Source organism: Tetrahymena thermophila, assembly GCF_000189635.1.
Source record: "Tetrahymena thermophila SB210 genomic scaffold scf_8254576, whole genome shotgun sequence".
NCBI classification, from domain to species: Eukaryota; Ciliophora; class Oligohymenophorea; order Hymenostomatida; family Tetrahymenidae; genus Tetrahymena; species Tetrahymena thermophila.
The window spans coordinates 19,097-42,463 of NW_002476347.1; the positions used below are offsets into that span (position 1 = coordinate 19,097).

Below are 23,367 nucleotides of genomic sequence, written 5' to 3' on the forward strand. Positions count from 1 at the left end.
TAAAAGCAAACGATGTAATTATGGATGATATTACAGTCAAAAATTCCATATCAAACTACTATAGTTTTATTTAAATATTTTAGTTTAATAATTTTAAAATATAAAATATTTATTGCTTTAGTAATGATTTACATTTTATTTCTTTGAACAGTTAGTTTTAGGGTGGACTAGCCTATATATTAAACTCTAAATTTATTAACTGTAATCTATAATTGAATGATAATTTAATCTATTTAATGGCTATAGATAACATACTTTTAGATTAAATTTAAATAAAAGATAATTTATTTAATAGTACTGATCGATCATCTGCTTTACTTATAATGGAATCCTAAACAATAACTCTCACTAATTTTTAAGTAAAAAATAATACGAATATACTGGGATCGGGAGGTTCAATTTATGTTATTGAAAGCGTAAATATAACTATACAAAATGGTATTTTTGTTTAGAATAAGTGCTTATATTTTTAAGGTGGAGCTTTATTTATTTAAAATATTTAGTATTGGACCTTATTAAACATTTACGATTCAATATTTTTATAAAATTAAGCTCTTTTTTCAACTGGAGGAGCAATTAGTGTTTAAAATACAGATATTATTATGGTAAATACATCAATTTCATAGAATAGAGCTGCTCTAGGTGGAGGCGTTTATTATCAACAAATGATACCATCTTTTATTCTAGACCTTAAATAGGGGTTAAACAATAATAATACAATTAAGAATAATTAAGCTCTAATATATGGTAAAAATTTGGGATCTACTTTAAGAAAAATTAGTATTAACATTAAGAACATTTAAATTCCAAAAGGAAGCTTTATTGAATAAGAAATGGATAATGTTAAAATAAGTCTATTCAAGAGTGGATAGGTAATTTTATTAAATAAAATCTAATTACTAGATGAAGAAGATAACCCTATGTTTATTCCTAATATTGGCGAATCAGATTTCAACAAATTAACCTAAGATATATAATCTCAAATTAAATAAATTATTATTTCTTTGAAATGGGATCAATAAAATGATTAAATATAGCTCTAAGGATAACTTTAATAATAAGAATTTGTAAATGGTGGATTTAATTTGAATGCGCAAGTTGTTTATTAACCATACAAAAGTATGGTTCTCTAAATTGTTTCAAATTCAATTCAACAACTATAAGATTCATATGGAAATATTGTAATTTAAGATGGATAGTTAAAACAAAATATAACTATTGACTTTGCAAGTTGTTCTATAGGAGAAATTCAAAAAGATTAAGGCCATTCTATTGTGTGTAATTAATGTCCTGATGGAAAATATTCTTTAAATACTACAGATACTGATTGCTAGTAATGCCCTATAGCGGCAACTTCATGCTATGGCTCAGTAATAAAGTTAAAGAGTGGTTACTGGAGGGAAAGCGAGATGACAGATCAAATAGCTTATTGTTAGTATAATCCAATGTCATGCTAGTCTTAATCCAAAAACTCAAAGGTAATATAAAAATAATAATTCAAAAATTTAATTATAAAATAATTAAAAAATCTTTTATTATTTTACGTTTAAGTTTTAAATATTAAGTTAACTTGTTAAATAACTATAAATAATATAAAGTATGGTTGTGTTGAAGGTTACGTAGGTACTCTTTGCTAATCTTGTGATATATATGGAGAAGTTTGGAAATAAAGATACTCTGAAATATTAAAACCAGGCCAATGCTCTATATGCGAAGAAAATGCATAACTTATCTTTGCCCAAAATTTAATAATATTTTTGCTAATTTCTACATATAATTTCTATATTTTAAAAAATATAATTTCAAAACTTTAATCAAAGCTAGCTGGCTATTACATTTAGAGGTTAGATATAATTTATTTAGGATCAACATGTAAATAATAAATATTATATTTACATTTTTTTAAATTTTTATCATATTAGTAAGTAAATTAGATAGGCCATAAATAGTATCTAAAATTATGACAGACCATATTTAAATCTTATCATTATTAATATCCTTTTAGGTTAATATACCTATTTCGTTTTAATTACCTGTTTAGTTTTTAGGAAATTCTCTATAATATGCTAGTAAATCTATAAATTGCGTTTTTTCTAAGAAAAAACACTTACAGCCACTGTGGTTTTATTAATCTTTATGGTCATTTGCTTTACCTCTTATCTTATTAATTGTTTATATTACTGTTGGAATATTATATAGCATATTTAAAAAAAATAAAATTATGCTAAACTATAGAACTACAGCTTTTCTATTTATTTATTTTTACTTTTTACCTATGGTTATCACACTTTTAAGCAGGTCTATTAACTGCATCTAAATAGCAAATAAAGAATATTTAGATATTGATATAAATATTTAATGCTTTGATGATAAGTGGCATAAACCTTTTATCTATTATTACTCAATACCAATGTTAACGATTTGGTTACTAGTAATTCCTCTTTACTTATTAATAAAAATTAGAGACTTTAAAAATTAATAAAAGTCCTCTATATTTAGTGTATGTAAATATTCATTTATATTTGCAGGATACAAAGAAAAATTTTATTATTGGGAGTTCGGTAAACTAATCTATAAATCTCTGTTAATTTTTATTGGGATTATACTCTAATAACAGCCATTTCTAAAAGTAAAATTTAAAAAATTATTAGAAATATTTTATAATAACTTTTAAAATATCAAAGGTATGCTTGTTGAATGGTTTAATATTTTTTTCATTTTACTTAATCTTCAATGCTAAGCCATATTAGATATAAAGCTTTAACAATTCACTGTAGAAATCAACTTTGCTGTGCTCATATACTTTAAATCTATCTACTATTTATTAATAGGTTAATAACGAAAATTTAATTTATTAAATAGTAATGATTGGCTTATTAATTATACCAAACCTTTTATTTATTCACTAGATATTGCTAGGTATAGTTTTTATTAGTATCTCAAGCGATAAAGATGATAGAAATATATTTCAAAAAATTTTATTTTCTTTAAAAAGTAATTTTCCAACTCAATTTGAAAACATTCAAATTGAAAATAAGAAAAAAATAAAATATTTAATTAAATTTAAATAAGTAAAAAAAAAAATTTAAAAACTTATTTAATATTTAAAAAGATATGATTTTTATAGTTAATAAACTTTGCAATCTCATTTTAATATACAAAGAAACTCACCTTAATAATAAACTACACAAAACATAAAATTATAATTAGATAAGCAAACTAATTCATAAGATAGCACCAAAAATCCATTTTTTTTAAAGATTAACTCATTAAATAAGATGAGAGATAAGTGGTCTTACTACAGTAGAAAAACTAGATTAAGTCCTTTAAGTATTTATTATTTTTATATTCTTAAAATATATTACTAATATCTTTAAAATATGTAGATAGAATTTAGAATGAGTCTAGTTAGGGAATGGAACTAACTTCAGAAAAATTAAAATATACCTAAGAAGATGAGATCTGTTCAGTAAGCGCAACTAATGAAATTATCCATTAAAAAATTGAATATAATTGAAATAATAAAGTTAATAAAAAAATAAGTAGATTACTTTTAATAGAAATTATTTATGTTTAATTAACTAACTATTAAATATAAGTAAAAATAAATTTGTGTTTTTTATATGAGTTTCTTGTCCAATTCAATTAGATAAATTTATATTTTTAAATGTTGAAAATAATATATAAAATTTTATTAAGTTAATTCATTTTGTCTGATGTCTTTTGACATATTTTAGTTATAGTTAATTTTAATTAATTAAATATCTGATCTTGTCAACCTAAGAGGCTCAAGCTTATTTCAGCAACAGATCTTCTTTTAATTAATTTAATTAAAAATTTTTTTTTCAGGTTTTAGAGTTTATTTCAAGCAGATGCTTAAGCTGTTACAATATTTATTAGGATTCTTGTATTAATTATAATGAAAATTACTTTATCAGTTCATAAAATAGTTCTACTTTCTAATAAAGCTGCTAAATAAGTGAAAGAAATATGTGTTTAATGTGATATTTTTAAATATGTCTTTAGTACAATGTGAGATTGACTCTTAATTTAGCTTAAAATAAGTGCTAGCTATAACAAAACACTTGCTAGAATAACATATCATATATTTTAGCCCCATATAATTAAGGCCAAAGCGTTATTAGTTGTCCTTCATCTTATTATTAGAATGAAACAACTAGAATTTGTGAAAAGACTGTTTAATGCATTTAAATACATGATTATTCTATTTCCTATTTTGGTTAAAGGATATAGTACATAGAATAAATAAACAAGAAACAATATTTAATTAGAGCAATTCATTGCACATTCTTATTAATGGACAGTAATTTAAATATAATTTCATTCTAAATCTTACAAAATTTACCAAATTTTTATTCAATGTATATAGTATATGGTGAAGAATTGACTCTTTTGGAGGTTTTACGACTAATAAAAGTTTTGTTGTGTTTGATTTTGAGAATATGAATGTTTTTTTCAATCAAACTAATTTAGCTTACGATCAAAATGTTTAATATATAGATTATGCAAAATAAATAGTTTTTCAAGGGTGGTATGATGCACTAAATTAAAATCTAAATAAATAAATTCTACCCAACAACTTTCTGATAAAATTTATTTAATTTGAATAGACAACAAAGACAAACTATATTATACAAATAACTTTTATATTCTATGGTAAATTAATTTATTAATTAATAACACTTTTTTATTTTAAATAACATAATTTATATTTTTATTTAATTAATGATAATGGAGTTATAAGAAGATAGGTCATTAGCCATTTTAAATAAAACACTACATTACTCATATGTATCCTCATTTTAATTATATTATATTTTACTTTCTCTGTTTAGTGAGCTATATTATCTATATCCTTTTTACAATTAAAATATAAATAACCTTGGATTTTATGAATAGTTATTTTCATTATATTTAAATTTTCCAAAAATAGATTGATTAAGTCAATTTTAGTTTTTTAATTAACTGCAAAAGAAATAAAATGAGCATTAGAAATTTATTATTATTTAAAAAAAAAACTAATCAAAGTTACTTTTAAAAATAAGAAGCAAATTTCTTAATCAAATTAAATAAGAGAAAAATTATTTATCCTTTTATAAAAAAATTGCTTATTGCTTTGATTTTAAATGTAGTAACTATTAAAATGTATAGGAAATTAATCATATGATCTTATTGCATAATGGCTTATAAATTTTATTAGGATAATAGAAAGCACATATATAAGTTTGAATTTCTGATATTAAATATTTTAAAAATAAAATCTAATTAATTAATAATTAATGAAAATATTTACTGTAAATAACAGAATTAAAAATATGTGAAACTCATTTTTTTTATAAATTTTAAAATAACGTTTATTATACTTAACTCTATTTTTAGAAATTAATTTATAAATTAATTATTCTTTTTTAATTTTTAATAACATAATTTATATTTTTATTTAATTAATGATAATGGAGTTATAAGAAGACAGGTCATTAGCCATTTTAAATAAAACACTACATTACTCTGTATCCTCACTTTAATATTATTATTTCTCTGTTTAGTGAGCTATATTATCTATATCCTTTTTACAATTAAAATATAAATAACCTTGGATTTTATGAATAGTTATTTTCATTATATTTAAATTTTCCAAAAATAGATACATTAAGTCTATTATTAGTTTTTTAATTAACTGCAAAAGAAATAAAATGAGCATTAGAAATTTATTATTATTATAAAAAAAGCTGATAAAAATTCCTTTTAAAAAATAGGAAGCAAATTTCTTAATCAAATTAAGTAAGAGAAAGATTATTTATTCTTCTATAACGAAAATTGCTTATTGCTTTGATTTTAAATGTAATAACTATTAATGTATAGGAAATAAACATACATAACTAAGTTTTAATTTCTGATATTAAATATTTTAAGAATAAAATCTAATTAATAATTAATGAAAATATTTACTGAAAATAATCGAATTAAAAATATATAAAACTCAATTTTATTTATAAATTTTAAAATAACATTTATTATACTTAACTCTATTTTTAGTTTTTAAATTAACTAACTTCATAAGAATTTAGCCTATATAAAAAGACCACCTTTCCATTTAAATAATTGTTATAATTCTATTAGGATACTAGAAAGTGCATATCTAAATTTGAATTTCTGATATTAAATATTTTAAAAATAAAATCTAATTAATAACTAACAAAAATATTTACTGTAAAAAAAATCTAATTAAAAATATGAAACTCAATTTTATTTATAAATTTTAAAATAACTTTTATTATTCTTAACTTTAACTCTATTTTTAGTTTTTAAATACACTATCTTCATATGAAATTAGCCTATATAAAAAGATCACCTTTCCATTTAAATAATTGTTATAATAAAATTATCAAAAGTTCCTTTTAAAAAATTAGAAAACAAATTTCTTAATCAAATAAAATAGAAACTTTAATTGAAAACCCTTAGGTAGATGTAGAGAATTGCTTATTTACTACTTTTTAATTTAAATTTAGTAATTGCGTTAAAATGCAAAGGTAATTAAATATATGATGCCATAGCATAGCAGTGCGTTGAATGTTCAAGCAGATGTTTAAGCTGTTACAATATCTATTAGGATTCTTGTGTTAATTGCAATGAGAACTTTTTTATGAGTTCATAAGATAGTTCTACTTGCTAATAAAGCTGCTAAAAAGGCGAAATAAATGATGAAAACTAACAATGCGTTAAATGCTAAGTACCTGGGTGCGTTAAATGTGATATCCATTAAATATGTCTTTAGTGCGATGTGAATTTGACTCTTAATTCAGCTTAAAATTAGTGCTAGCTATAATAAAACATTTGCTAGAATAACATGTCATATATTCTAGCCCCATATAGTTAAGACTAATGCGTTATTAGTTGTCCTCCATCTTATTATTAGAATGAAACAACTAAAATTTGTGAAAAGACTATTTAATGCATTTAAGCAAATGATTATTTCATGCCCTATTCTGATAAAAGGATAAAATAGATAGAATAAATAAACAAGAATCAATATTTGGTTAGAGCAACTCATTGCACATTCTTATTAATGGATAATAATTTAAATATAATTTCAGTCTAAATCTTATAAAATATGCCAAATTTTTATTCAGAGTATATGTTTTTTGGCGAGGAAATGCTCTAAAAAAGTTTCATAGTTGGCTCTTTTGGAGGTTGTACAGCTGATAACAGTTTAGTTGTGTTTGATTTTGAGACTATGAATGTTGTATTCAATTAAACTAATTTAGCTTACGATCAAAATGTTTAATATATAGATTAAGCAAACTAAATAGTTTTTCTAGGTTTCAATGAAATTTATGACATATTTTGGTATGATGCACTAAATTATAATCTAAATAAATAAACTCTACCCTATAACTTTCTGATAAAATTTATTTAAATTGAAAAGAAGACAAAGACAAACTATATTATACAAATAGATTTTGTAAATTCTATGGTAAATTAATTATACATTTTTAATTTTAAATAACATATTTTATATTTTTATTTAATTAAAGATAATGGAGTTATAAGAAGACAGGTCATTAGCCATTTTAAATAAAACACTAAATTACTCATCTATATCCTCACTTTAAGTATAATAAAAATAAGATTTTTTAATCTAAATTGGTTAAATTCATGGTCTTGCGCAAGTATAAAAGATTTAATTTGATAATGATTTTAATCTTCAAATTTAATCTGTTGAACTCCTAAACAATTCATATTCTAGAATTGTATATTATAGTAAGTAATTAAATTGCTTATTATAATATAATAATGATAACTAAAATTTAGAAATAGCTATCCTAAATGATTAATCTGATTAAATCACGGAAACAATTCCAATAAACTTATATATAAAAGACTAATTTAGCTTTTAGGAAAATACTTTTTCTAATTCCTCCTTCATTTTCTTTATCAATGATTCGTTATACTTTCTTAATATCACACAATATTTAGAAAAATATAGATACACAGATTAACTAATTTTAACTGAAAATTTACTGAAGTAAATTAAATCATCTTAAATAAATAATTAAACAACTATATCAAATATTATTTTTGAGGAAAATAATAATATTAGTATATTTTTAACTTAGATTTTAAATACAGATGATTCATTTTACTAATAAATAAGAGTATAATATTCCCCTATTACTTTTTAATACAAAATCTAATTTATAAATCCCCTACAACAAGTAAAACTTTATTATGATAAAACAGATTAACCGAACTAAAATTAAATGATTATTTTCAGTAATTTAACTTCAAATTCTTTTAATCTATATGACGGAAATTAGATTTACTTAAATTAATAAATTGGTAATATAAATATATAATATCCTCTCACTAATTTGTAAAAGAACCCAGGAATAAATACATAATTTATTTATTTTTATCTCTCAGACAATATTACCTAATTTGATAGAGTTGTAAATATTAATGAAAAATATTTTTTAGTAAGCTAAGTTATTGACACAATTGTATATGAATACATATATAATTTAAATGAGTAGAAGTAGATATTATCTTATTAGTATGAAAGAGGTTATGGTTAATTAATGAGTAAATATTTTTATATTTCAAAGATTGAAATTTTAATAATAATCGATGTTCCTTAAATTTATAATTTAAAAACATAACAAAATATTGTTGACAATCCATCTGAAAATTATTTTTCTCTGAGTAATTTTATAATAATAAATGATATTTAAATTGCGTATTTAACTTACGATGAAGAATACTCATTACTTCTTTACTTAATTGATTTATAGACACACTAAATAATATAGATTTATAATTTTGGTTATAGCTATTTATCATTTTGGACGATAAATAATGGAATTTATCCTTTAATATCTTAAAATAATTTAATATATTTGATAGATTATAACAATAATTGCTATATTTTTTCATTAAGTTAATTGGAAGTATACAATTAAGTAATTCTTTAGATATATCCTATTAATCTTCCTTCTCTGGTCTGTAAAAAAACAAACGAAATATTCATTTTTAAGTAGTCTGATATATATATTTATTCACCTGATCTTTAAAGCTTATTAATTCTAAATTTAGGTATTTAATATCCTAACTAATATTTGTTAATCACATATAAGGATTTAGTGTATGATGATAAGTATGTTTATTTCTATGAATAAAATAATTTTCATAAGTTTGATATGGAATTAAGATAATTTGAATCAATACCATCAAAAACAAGTCTCAACTTATACCTATAATCCCAATTTAGTTTTTATTTTATAGAAAGCACTCAATATATTAAAAAATCTTAAGACATAATAGATACAAAAAATATGATTGTAGTGAAAACATCATATGAATAAGATAATTATCTTGGAAAAATTGTATTTGATGATAATACTTCAATCCACTGTTTTTAATCCAAATAAGGTGCTTATTGGTATTATAATTTGCTTAATTAACCATTTGATGTTTTAAATATAACATAATACTAAACGATATAAGATTAACAAATTGAAAATAATTATATAGCTATTTATGATTAAAGCACAAAATAGTTATATATTTATAACTTTCTCAAAGGAATTTAGTAAATTTAAGTGATAGATATAGATTTGCAAGTGAATCTTTAGATTAAAATCTTAGATTGGGATTTATTAAGATTTATTTATGTAATAAATAACACATTTTATTTATATGACTCTCAAAACAAAACATAAATTTCATTAATCTATTAAGCCTAATACAATATATAGCAATATTAATATTGCTAATTACAAAATCTAATTGTATTTTTGACATAAAATTCTAATTTTTAAATCATAAATGTAATTAAAAATTTTAATTTATTTAAAGTTTATTTTTTTTTTAATATTATGTAGGTGAATGATGGAACAATTTCTGACATCATTCAAGTATCAAGTTTTGATTATTAAAACGTTTAAGACTAATTTTATTTAAACTGTGATTAAAGCTTATTTGTCGTTTACTATCCTGTGCTTTAAATTTTTGACTTGGGAACAGGCTAGCCTATTGCAGATTTTTTAAATGTAAAATAATAATTATTTTTGTTTAAATTCTATCAATTTTATATTTGAATTATAGTATTAATTTTTCTTAATTTTTCCAGTTACTTATACATCCCCCTGTATTAAGTAAGAACCCATCTACTCAAAAAAGAGATTAAATAAAGTGTAATCGAGGGATGGCATTTTATAAATTCAAATAATAATAGAAAATTAAATAATATTTTTTTAGATTTAGCTTCTTAACTTTATTTATTAACCTAATTTTTAAGAGAATGTTAGAAGTAAAATATATTAATTTAAAATATTTTAAAATAGGATAACTTACTTTCGTTAAATAATGCCTTAAAGAGCATCCCTATAGTTGATATAGATGGTTATTTGATCGTATATTTTTATAGTCCAAATTCATTTTATTTTAGCCACAAAAACTATTTTACATAAAAATATATTTTTGAATTTAAGTAAAATTCCACAAATATTTATTATGATTTAGATAATAACATATTAATTGGACTTGTTGGTGAAATAAACCAAATAAATATTGTTAATGCCACTGGTACTTTACAATGTTTTACATACGAAACTTCTAGCCAATTTAGTAAAGGTGCTTCTTACTATTATAAAAATTAAAACAGCTTAATTATAATTGATAACTCTCCTATAATATACCTTTTAAATTATTTGACTAAAAGTATTACAACTTTTAGAATAAATATAAGAAATATTCAAGGAATAATCATGGATGAGTTTAAAAGTGTTATATTCATATACTAGGATTATTTTATATCAGCCTTTTAGTTTCCTAGTATGTAATTTATGGAAACAATTTCTGTAAAAGATTTCAGTATAAATCCAATAAATTCAATATTTATAAATTTTAAGCAATCAATACTCATAGCAGAAACTCAAGATTCAATAATTTCTTTTGATTTAAATGAGATTATTTATGCTAGTGAAATAAACCTCTTTCAATATCAGAATATTCAAACAATAATTTATGAAGAAAAATATTTGGTATATTATAGTACTGTTAATCTTTCTTTGAATCTTTTTAAAAACTCTTAGTTAATGGATACTTTATTATTTGATCCAGTACCATCTAATATATATCCATATTTTACATAACTCATATAAATTCCAAAAAATCAATTCATTTATCTAACATATAACAAGCTGAGTATTATTTAACCTGATTTGTTAAAAGAATAATTAAATTTAATTTAAAACATAACATTATAAGATTTTACTGACCACTACTTTTACGATAATCAATAAAATCAAATATTTCTATTTTATGATAGAATCTCTTCTTTATATAAAATAGATCTAACTAAAAATCTTCTGACTGAAATCTATCAAACTAACTTTTCTATAAATAATATAATTTAGACACTTATATTTAGCGATTACATTATTTTAATTTCACCTAAAATGATTTAAATTTTTAATTTTATTAAGTAATCTAATTACTAATTAACTTATTCTAACAATTCAACTGTAAAATTTGCATTAAAACTTTAGAAAAAGAAGTTTTAAGATTACTAAAATAATTTGTGGAACATACCTTTTGAGTATGAAGAGAAATAAAATAGTAACGATCCTAGTACAAATGAATCTAAACAACTTTGTATAATACTATATTAAGAAAATTATTTTGAAATACAACTTCTTAATCTTGAATCCTAGAAAGTAGATTACTCAATAAAACAAGAATTTATCAAAATTACTAATATTGTTAATGATCCCTTTAGATAGTTGATATATGTCATTAATAATATTGGAACCACTCAAATATTTAACTATTCTTTAAAAATGTTGTCTACTATTTAAAATGCTTGTATAAAATAAGCAATAATTTCCTATGATATGGATTTTATTTATTCTATTTGCCCAAATGATGTAATCATTTATAATGCTCTAAGCTTTTAACCCTAATTTCCAACAATAAATTCGGGATTTTCAGAAATCACTAATTTCGTAAAATTAAATTACAATAATTATTTTATAGTCTTACAAAAAAGTAAAGTTAGCATCATAAAAATGAATTACAATAAAAGTTATGAATTGATTCAAGAAATAAATTAAAATGATTAGAAATTGTAAAATATGTAAATTCAATAAGATTAAAATGGACTTGTTTATCTTGAGTTGATATTATCTTCCTATTAAAATATTTATCATTCAATTATTCCTTTATCATAGAGTAAAATTTGTAGCATTATAATTCAATAATAAAATAGAATCTAAGAAAATATTTATACAAAAATAGCACTAAATTAAGCTTTTAACTCAAATTAATTCAGTTAATACATACCATCTCTCATAAGCATTCAGTATTATAATTAATAATACATTTAAGATATTGACTTAAGCTTATTATAAACTTTGAAAAACGATTCAAATTATACAAATACTTTAATAATTTAATCAGACTCTGAATAAAATAGTATTTTCTGGAATTAGATTAATGATTTTTAGAATAATATACAAAATCTTTAATTAAAACAAATGAATTTATCTATTTATAACTAAATTATCTTGAATAAAAACAGTTTTATGGACAACTTTTAAATGGTAAACATAAATTTAAATTTAAATAATTCTTTGATTTTATCTAATTTTGAAAAGGTTGTAATTCAAAACATAACAATTAATAATACAATATTAAATGAATAATAAAATTAGATAGCTATCACAAACTCTAAACTTGTTGTGATAGAAAATATTTTTATAAGCAATTTTAATTTTCAAAATGTTATGTTTAATATATCTAATAATACAAAAGTAATCATTAAATAAATTTAAATAATAAATATTACTTAAACAAACTTATTTTCACTTGTTAATAATAATGATGTATTGATATCAGACATATTCTTATAATAGTCTAATAATGTATCACTTTTTGAAATTCAGATATCTAATGTTTTGAATGCTTCAAATTTTTACATTAACAGTGTTTAATCTTCAATTATACTGAATATATAGGGGACTTTCTTTTCTAGTATTTAATAATTTAATGTTAGTCAAAGTTAAACTATTTATTTTGTTAAAGTCTAACCGTTATCAAAGAATAATTTACAACTTTTATGCAATTAGCATGATGCTAAATATATTAACATTCAAGATTCCATAGATGTGTAAATCTATTTATAAGTAAACAATACAACAATATTTAATATGAAAATTAATGAGCTTACTTTGTCTTAAAGCTTTATGACTATTTTTTCAACACAATCAACTATAGATACAATTTCTATAACTAAATCTAGTGTAAAGTCATCTTAAAATACTCCTAAATTGATAGAAATAGTGAATTTTTAAAATTCTATAATTAAAAATATTAGTTGTACTACTAATAAAATTCCCTTACTATATATGAGTTAATAAGTTTCTGCAGGATATGTTCTTTTAGATTCTTCTAAATTTATGGATATCAACCTGCAAAATGATATTCCATTAATAAGTCTAGAAAACATTTTAATAGTTTAATTAAATTAACTTAATTTTAAAAATATTACTATATAATAAAACTTATAATCCTCTATTTTAGTAATATATTCTTGCAATTAAGTAAAAATTTCTGAGAGCTTATTTATCAGCAATAGTAATTAAAAAGGAAAAGGAGGTTCAATCCAAGCTATAGATAATTAGTTTGTAGATATTGAAAATTCTCTATTTATTTAAAATAAATGTTTGTCATTAAATGGAGGAGCTTTGTTCATAAGTAATAGTGTGTTTCAAGCAGAAGTTATGATATAAAATAGTATATTTGACTAAAATACTGCCATATATTCAACTGGTGGAGCTATTCATTTGGAAAACTCAAATTTGAAAATGTTTAATACTTCTATTTTTTCTAATGAAGCTGCTATTGGAGGAGGAGTTTTTTATTAATAGATTATTCCGGATTTTATATTAGATTTCTAAAAAGGAATAGTTTAAAGTAATAAAATTATAAATAATAAAGCTAAATTTTTTGGAAAAAATTTTGGTTCAACATTAAGAACCATAAAGGTAAATTTAGATAACATAAAAGTAAACAATCAAAGCTTAATTACTAAAAATAATAGCTTACTAGAAGTAATATAATTGAAAAGTGGTAATTAAATATCATTTTAAAGAATTTAAATCCTTGATGAAGAAAATAACCCTGTCATTATTCCAAATTCAAAAGACTCATATTTAAATAAATATTGTAGCAGCGTTTAAGCATTAATTTAAGAAGTTAGTATTTCAGTTGAATGGGATTAAAATGACACTTAAATTTAATGTATTGGTCAGCTTTAAACAAATTAATTTATAAACAATGGTTTCTAATTGTATTTTTAAGTAATGTACAAACCATTAGGCAGTACAGTTTTAAAACTTGTATCTAATACAATTTCAGAGCTTTAAGATTCTAAGTAGCAGGTTTATATTAAATAAGGAAAACTTGAATAAGAAATCAATGTATAATTTTTAGGATGCTCTATTGGAGATGTATTAATGCATTAAGAGAAGTCAATTATCTGTGAGTAATGCCCTGACGGTAAATATTCATTAAATCTTAATGATACAGCTTGCCAATAATGTCCAGATTCGGCTATTAAATGTATTGGTTCTAACATATATTTAAAAAATGGATATTGGAGAGAAAATGAATAGACAGATAATATTGTTTATTGTGATTTTAATCCAAATTCATGCTAAGCTGAATCAAATCTATCAAAAGTAAATAATTAATTTTATATGATCTTTATTTAATAAAATAAATAGAGGGGATTATTTTTTCAAAATAAAATATTTTGATTTTGTTAAAAAACATTTTTTTTAATTAAAAATTTTAATCATAATTTATCATAAATTAATAAACCCCCCTCCCCCCACTTGAATCATAAATAATAAAATCTAAATAAATCTTTTTCAAAATCCTAAATATCATGTGATATTTATTATCTTTTAAAATATATACTACAATTTCATTATTTATTTGATAAAAAATTAAAAAAAGATGAACTGCATTTAAGGTTATAAAGGTCCTATTTGCAAATCTTGTGATACTTATGGTGATGTATGGGATTATAGATATTCTTAATTATTTGATGAAGGAAATTGCTACAGATGTAGTTAAAACATTTTATATATAGTAATTTAAAATCTGACCATATATTTATTTGCCTCTTTCTATGTATTTGGAATATTAAAAAAAATTATCTCTTCATTATAAGCAAAACTTGCAGGGTATTTTATCAATAAAGCAGATATTATTTACTTGGGTACGACAAGTAAGTACTTTTAAATATTTAATTTTTAATAATTTAATAAATTTAAAAAGTAACTGATAAAGATAAATCATAAATAGTTTCCAAGATTCTAACAGATCATCTCTAAATGTTATCTTTACTTAAAACTCTTTAAATTAGTATCCCTTCATATTTTAGTACATCTATTGGATTATCTGGAAACCCTCTTAGAGTTACAAGTAAATCTTTTGATTGCATATTTTCTTAGTTTCCAAATTTACAACCCTTATGGTTTTATCAAACAATATGGTCTTTTTCTTTACCAGCTACTTTATTTATAATTTACTTAATAATTGGAGTTTTAATGTATGCATTTTAAAAAAATAAATCTGCTCTAAAATATTTAAATACAGCTACTATCTTTATGTATTTTTATTTTTTCCCTATGGTGATAACAACCTTAATCAGATCAATAAATTGCTTATAGATTGGAAACAAAAAGTACTTAGACATTGATGTTTCTATTGATTGCTATGATTCAACTTAACATAAGCCGTATATCTTCTATTTTAGCTTACCACTATTAATTTTATGGGCACTATTTATTCCTCTACTTTTATTTTTAAAAATAAAAAACGGTAAAAAGAGAAAGTGGTCTATATTTTTAGAAATTAGGTATTCTTTTATTTTTGCTGGTTATAAGTAAAGCTTCTTCTACTGGGAGTTTGGAAAACTCATTTATAAAGCATTATTCATTTTAATTTCAATAGTATTTTAGCAAGATTTGATATTAAAGGTATATTTATTTAATTATTAATATAACACTTAACTAATTTATTTTATAAATTTTTTAAAATGTAGCTTAGTCTAATAAATGTTACTATTTTAGTAAAATACTACTTGCTTTTAAAGTTCTAACCATTTACAAGAACAAGTTTTAATTACTACTAATAGAAGTCTGTATTTTTAAGCGCTTTGTCTTTAAATGTATCTTCAATATAATTTAATCAATTAAATGGTTTAACAGCTTTGATACTAATATTACCCAATCTCTTGTTTATCATACAACTTTTTTTAAATATAGTTTAAGTAAATATATCTAGTGAAGAAGAAAAAAGAAACTTCTTCTAAAAATGTCTTTATTATTTTAAATAAAAATACCCATAAAGGTTTGAAAATATACAAATTGTAAGAAAATAAAGGTTCTAGTCTATAATTAAGTTGAAAAAAGTAAGAAATAAAATTTAAAAGCTTGCTATTTATTTAAAGAATAATAAACTTTACTCATAAGAATCATTCTAATCTGTCTTTTAATTGAAAAAATCTCAAATTACTCCTTAAGGTTCTCCTCTAAGTTAATTTAGCAGATTTTAAGGTATTGATTCAAATTAAAGTAGGCTTTTTAAGAAAAAAGGAAAAAATATTAACTATTCATTGAATCTTAAAGATAAATGGAATTACTATACAAGAGAATCTAAATAAAATGAACTAAGTATCACATCCTAAATAAAATATAATATTTGTTTAATTAATTAATTTTTAATAAAATAAATAGGTTCTAAAAATTATGAACATATTGGTAAATTCTAATTAACTACAGAGCTTACTAATGAATCAAGCAAAGATAACGAGAGAATGATGAATTCAAGCAGATAAAATGAAAATTTAAATATACTTTTTTCACCTAAGTGAATGTGAAGAAAATTTATATTTTATTTTGTTTTTAAGTTTAACATTTTACTTTTTTAATTAATTATTTTTCAATTTTCAAAATTTAAAAAATCAATTTTTTTATTTGAGGCAAAAATTAAAAATGATGCTTAATAAATGATAAGTAGGTATTTCTTTTTAAATTTAATAAAACTTCATTTATTTAAAGAGTTATTTGTTTTGAAAAGTATTTAAAAATATATTTTAAACAGAATAATATTTATAGTCGCTGTGAAAAAAATAAATTTAAATTTTAAAAATATATAGATATCTAAATTGTAAATTTTAAATAAAAACTATTTGTTTTTATAAATATTTTAATACTTATATAAATTTTATAATTCATATTAATATAAAAATAATCGATGAATTAATAAATCCAAGTAATAGTGTAAGTGAATATATGGTGGTGTTTCCTTAATTAGTCAAGGAAGCATTGGCAACTGAAAAAGAAAATTACTAAGATATCTTTTTGTAGGTGATGCTAAGCCTTACAAATTTCTTCTTGAATGAGGTGCTTAAATTTACATAGTTAATTAAACTGTTGGGCTTGGGGGGTGTATAACTAAAGGTAATTAAACATGTATAGAATAATCAGTTGAACTCCATTTTCAATTTAAATTTAGAAAATAACTTGCTAAAAAATATTGATGCCTCATCACTAGGTTTTAGAAAGGCATCTAGCTGTAAATAATAATAATATTCTTTATCCTTTTACATAAAATATTTTTTAATAAAATAAGTAAATGATAAATTTCCTCTTAAAAACATTATTTACAGTTTAATTTTATTTTTTCTTATTTATGGCTTACTAATTTTAAATTTTAAAATAATTTTCTGATAATTTAAATTTAAAACTTGAATTTATAAATAAAAATTTTATATTTCTTTGTAAATGAAGCCTTTTAATTTTGAATATTCTATACAAATATAGCTAGAAGTAAGAATATTATTAAAAAGAAAAATTTATTGATTAAAGCTTATAAAATTTAATATTTTTATTATAACCAAAAAATATTATTATATAGATTAGATTAAGATAATTAGATGAATGAAATAAAAAAAATTTTTTAATCCATAAAAACTATAATAAAATATAATTTTATATTATAATTTAAATTTATATTAGTTTTGTTAGAAAGGTTAAGTATGAATGATATATTAATTTAAATTAAGTCTTTTCTAAAATTTTTAAAAATGTTTGTTGATATTATTAATCTTATTCTGAAAGGAAAAAAAAAATAAAGAGAGCGAGAAATTGAATTTTATTTCTTTACTTATAAAAGTTGTTTGTTAGTAATTTTTTTATTTATTTTAAATTCTCTCTTTATAAAAATAGTTAATTATTTTTAATTTAATAAAAATAAACAAAAAAATCAAATTGTTTTTATTTTAAAATGGTCTTTTTAATTAAAATTACAATTATTTTTAGTTTACTTAAAGCTGTATTATCGTAATGCAATAGTAACTAAATATTTAATACTATTAATTAAGAGTGCCTTTAATGTTCAGCTTATTGTTAAAGTTGCTTTAACTAGAGTGAAAATTCATGCATCGATTGCTAACAACCCTATTTCAAAAGCTCACTAAATAGTTCTACTTGTGTGTAAAATTGCTAAAATGGTGAAATTTTTTTAGAAAATAAATAATGCGTGCAGTGTAATGTTTAAGGTTGTACATTATGTGATCAAAATTAAATATGTCTTAAATGTGAGGCAAACTTAAGCTTAGACATTTCGTTAAATTAATGCATTCTTAAAAATAACATTTGTAAAGAATAATAATTCATTTAAGCTCCATTCACTAAAAATGAGTGCTTCTAGAGTTGTCCTTCATCCTATTACCAAAATTTCTAAACCTAAATATGTGAAAAAATGCTTTAATGCATTTAAATCGATAATAGTTTGAGGTCACTTGATGATAGGGTATTATAGATAGAGTATATAAGCAATAACTAATATTTAGTTAGAGCTAACTAATGCAATTTTGCTCTAGTAAATCAAGATTGGAACATAATCAATTTGTAAATTTTATAAAATATGTAAGATTACAAAGGTTAATATATGATAAATGGCTAAGAATAGTTTCAAAAGAGCTTTATTATTAGATAATATGGAGGTTGTACTGCAGGAAATACTCTGATCCTTATGAACTTTACTAATTTATAAATCTTATTTTAATAGGCAGATATGGATTAAGATTATTTTATCTTATTTGTTGACTAAGAAAATCAAATAGTTTTCTTGAAGTCTAATTAATATAAGGACATATAATGGTTTGATGTTGTCACATTAAAATTCTAAAAAATAAAGTTTGATTATAGTGTATTAGCTATTTTCAAAATGCAATAGAACGGAAAAATAATTTATAATTTTTAAATAAGTTATGCTCAAATCTAGGTAAAATTCAATCATATTTTTTACAAAAAGAGTTGATATAAGGGAGGGGCAACAATTAAATGGGCTAATAAAAATAAAATAATTTTTAAAAGATTTAAATATGTTGTTTGAAAAACTGTATTAATATTTTAATTTTTTGCCTACTCCCTTAAAATTTTTAAAGGATAAATAGGATCATAATTATTTTTATATTTCTAACTAATAAATTCAACAATATTAAATTAATTGTAAAATTTTATTTCATAAAAAGTTAGGTTTTCTTGAGGATGATAGATCTTTAAGACTATAGGATACCAAAATATAGCTATCGCCTATTTAATTAATATAATATACCTATTAAATTCAAGATTATTTAATAACGTATAGTGAATCTTTAGAATATCATTATATAAATAAGTTAGTTTTTTCAAGCTAATTTGATCTTCAAATAATATAGTTAGAAAAATTAGATTTGTTTTAATACGAAATATACTTTAGTAAAATTTTTAATTTAATTATCTAATACAATTCAGTAGATTATTAAATAGAATTACTTTCTTTAGGAGGGTAAAGCAATCAAGTTAGTTAAAGTATGAATATAACAGTAAATTCATTAATTTAATTTTAAGTCTATGAAAGCGAAGAATAAAACTTAACAATAGCTATTTTTATTGCTAATAATTTATAAATTCTGAATATAAATAAATGCCTAAACTTTACTTAAGGAAGTCAAGTTTAAAATATAATCTAAACAATTGATTCTCCATTTATAACAAATCAATCTACAATAACAAATGTGCTTTTTCTGCAAAATTAAATGATTGATATTTTTTTAAGCTAAATTATATAAAATAATGAACAAAATTATTAGCAAATAAGACTTAGATATAATCTTTAAAGTGAAGAATATTAAATAAAATACCTAGATCCTTACAAATATCAATAACTTTATTATATAGATAACGATCTTTAACCATAATTAATGATGTTTAACTTAAACGCTACATCTCAATAAGGCCAATTTTATATTTACAATTAGCTTTAAATGCAATTTTTTTAGGGTTTAGGAGTTTAATAGGTAAATTTAAGATTAACTAATTTATAAAATACTCATAAAATTTTAACAAGGTTATTTTTTTTACAATTATAAGATGATGCTTAAGCTTACGATAGACTAGATTTAGTAAATGGTTAATACTTATTGTTAAGCAAAATAAATTCAGAATAAATTGTTGAAGAATAAATAATCGATCTTTCTATTTAATAAAATATTATTTTTTATACCTATAGCTATGATTATTATTTAAGCTAATATTACTTTATTGAGAAAAGGAAATTGCTAATCCTTTAAAATATATCTAAGATATATTCTTTAATCAGTTAATCTGATATTATAAGCAATCCTTCAAAATATTATTTTTCTTTAGATAATTTTGTAATAATAAATGATGATTAATTAGTTTATTAAACATAAAATATATAAAAGGAAGTAATTCTAATGTTACTAGATTTTTAATCGATGGAATTTTCATAGCTCTATAATTTTGGTAAAAAAAATTTTATAAGCTTTTGGACAATTAATAATTCTATTTATCCTTTATTAGTTTAAAATGATATTATTTATTTAGTATCAAAAAAGATTTATTGCTAGCCATTTTCTCTGAGTAATAAATAATTATTATATCAAAAAACAAAGCTATCGAACATTTTAATTACAACCCCTTCTTTGGTATATCAAAAAACAAGTGAGATTTTTTTATTTTATCTCTCAACTATCTACATATTTTAGTTTAATTTATAGTAAAAAAACCAGATTAATTTTGGAATATAATATCCTATGCTTGGTGATCAAAGTTTAAATTTAATTTATAACGAAAGATATATTTTTTACTATGACCACAATTATTTCATAAAATTTGATATGGAATCTAAGTAATTAAATATGATAAATATTGGAATAAATTTAAATTAAACTAGTATTTTGAAAAATAGCTTCATTATTATAGACAGCGCTAAATATATAAAATAATCAAAAGTTATAATAGACACAGAAAATATGATAATAATTAAGACTTAATAAGAAATTAATAATTATTTAGGAAATACAATTGCTGGCGATGGTACATCTGTTCATTGCTTTTCATCTTAAAATGGAATATATTGGCATTTAAATTTGTTTAATGAGCCATTCAACGTTTATAACATTTCTGTACATTAAGTAATATAAGATAGTTTTCTTGAGATAAATAATAAAATTGCTATTTATGATTTTAACACAAACTATTTAATGATATTTGATATTTTAAAGCAACCTCAAGAAAATTTATCTATAAAATTTAATCAAGAGTTTAATTTATCAATAAAAATTGTAGATTGGAATATAGGTACATTTTTTTGGATTAAAAATATGACTTTATATCTAGAAGATCAACTAAATAATTAAACATCAAAAGTGATCTCTCTATTAGATTCATAAATTATTGATTATAAATATTGCTTTAGTTAGTAAGTAATTGTTGCTAAAACTTAAAAATTAAATATTTACATTATAAAAGTAAATATTTTTCATTTTAGTTTTAAATTAATTAACATAATTTTAAAAATAAATAGATCTAAAATAACTAGAAATTTCAAATCTCCTATTTTTACCCTTTAGAATATTAAGACATTCTTTTTTATCTAATGTGTGATTAAAATCTAGTAGTAATTTACTTTCCTTCATTGTAAATATATGATTTACTTACAGGAAAACTATCAAATGACTTCACTGATGTAAATTTAATTGATTTCATTTTATTTGTCTCTAATTAATTACTTGATAAAATCTAATGATTATTATTAGTATTTATATTTTAAAATGTTTAAATGAATAAAAAACGTTTACTCATATATTAACACCCATTTTTAATAAAAGTAATTTGTCAAAAATTGATAAACTTTAGTTTAAATAATACTTTAAAAAAAATAAGACTGTAAGTCTTCATAAATTTTGGCCAAAAAAATTTTTTTTTTAATTTTAAATAAAGCCAACTACAATTGGGTGCCCAATAAAGATTTTTAAAAACTAGTGTCCAATAAAAATATTAAGGACATGGTGTCTAATAAAGATGACTTGTCCCAATTTATTTGATAATATAGTTTAATGAGTAATTTATTTTTAATTTTGTAAATATTATTTATTAAAAAAAAGCAAGACAATTTTGGATTAATTTCTAATGATCTTTAGAGTATACCATTAATAGATAAAAATAATTAATTGATAGTTTATTTTTATCAACCATATAACAACTATTTTTAATTTAATAAAACATAAAGTAACAATTTTATTTTCGATTACAGATTAAATAGTACAGTATTATTTTGGGATGTAGATGAAAAAATATTAATAGGATTAACTGGAACTATAAAATAATTAAATATTATTAATATCGCTGATATTAATTAATTAGTAACTTATGAAACTGTAAGCTAATTTGCAAAAGAAATGATATTCTACTATTAAGAATAAAAAAGTTTAATTATTGTAGATTAAACTCCTATTTTATACTTATATAATTATTAATCTAGTGCTATTTAAATTCAAAAGATAGAAATAAACAATATTTAAGGAATGTTAATTGATCAAAATAAAAAAATGATATTTATTTACTCTGATGTTTTTATTTCAACTTATTCATTCCCATCATTTTAATTTCAAGAGACTATTTCTTTATAATAATATGGAAGTTCTTCTATTCAAAAAATATTTTTGTAATAAAAATAATCTATCCTTTACGTACTAACGAAAGACTTTATTATAGCCTATGATTTAACAGAAATTCTTTATGCAACTGAGATGAATTTACTTTAGTATCAAAATGTATAATATGTTTTTCTTAGTCCTGAATATTAGGTTTATTCTAGCATTTTAAATTATTCTTTAAATCTTTATTTAAATTCGAAATTAGTAGATACTTTGTTATTAGATCCACCAAATCAAAATATTTATCCTTATTTTACTTAGCC

General features: G+C 20.8%; 4 protein-coding genes across 4 annotated transcripts; all 4 read left to right on the top strand. All coding sequences in view use genetic code 6, as the record gives it.

Moving 5' to 3' along the window:
• Nucleotides 1-602: 602 nt before the first annotated feature.
• On the top strand, nt 603-3,517 carry TTHERM_00912120 (transmembrane protein; the record flags this gene model as incomplete). Its single annotated transcript, XM_001020181.2, has 4 exons — nt 603-1,478; nt 1,599-1,843; nt 3,113-3,330; nt 3,387-3,517. The coding sequence occupies 4 exons, from the start codon at nt 603-605 to the stop codon at nt 3,515-3,517; spliced, it is 1,470 nt and encodes a 489-aa protein (XP_001020181.2).
• A 3,147-nt stretch (nt 3,518-6,664) lies between these two features.
• Nucleotides 6,665-7,852, top strand: TTHERM_00912130 (hypothetical protein; the record flags this gene model as incomplete). Its single annotated transcript, XM_001020182.2, has 3 exons — nt 6,665-7,495; nt 7,557-7,786; nt 7,834-7,852. 3 exons carry the CDS (start codon nt 6,665-6,667, stop codon nt 7,850-7,852), a joined length of 1,080 nt encoding a protein of 359 aa, XP_001020182.2.
• Nucleotides 7,853-13,229: 5,377 nt separating this feature from the next.
• On the top strand, nt 13,230-16,966 carry TTHERM_00912150 (transmembrane protein, putative; the record flags this gene model as incomplete). Its single annotated transcript, XM_001020184.2, has 4 exons — nt 13,230-14,762; nt 15,043-15,316; nt 15,367-15,513; nt 16,830-16,966. The coding sequence occupies 4 exons, from the start codon at nt 13,230-13,232 to the stop codon at nt 16,964-16,966; spliced, it is 2,091 nt and encodes a 696-aa protein (XP_001020184.2).
• Nucleotides 16,967-18,525: 1,559 nt separating this feature from the next.
• TTHERM_00912160 (zinc finger protein) lies at nt 18,526-19,419 on the top strand (the record flags this gene model as incomplete). The annotated part of the gene is made up of 1 exon (XM_001020185.2): nt 18,526-19,419. Exon 1 carries the CDS (start codon nt 18,859-18,861, stop codon nt 19,417-19,419), a length of 561 nt encoding a protein of 186 aa, XP_001020185.2. The 5' UTR covers nt 18,526-18,858.
• Between the last annotated feature and the right edge of the window lie 3,948 nt (nt 19,420-23,367).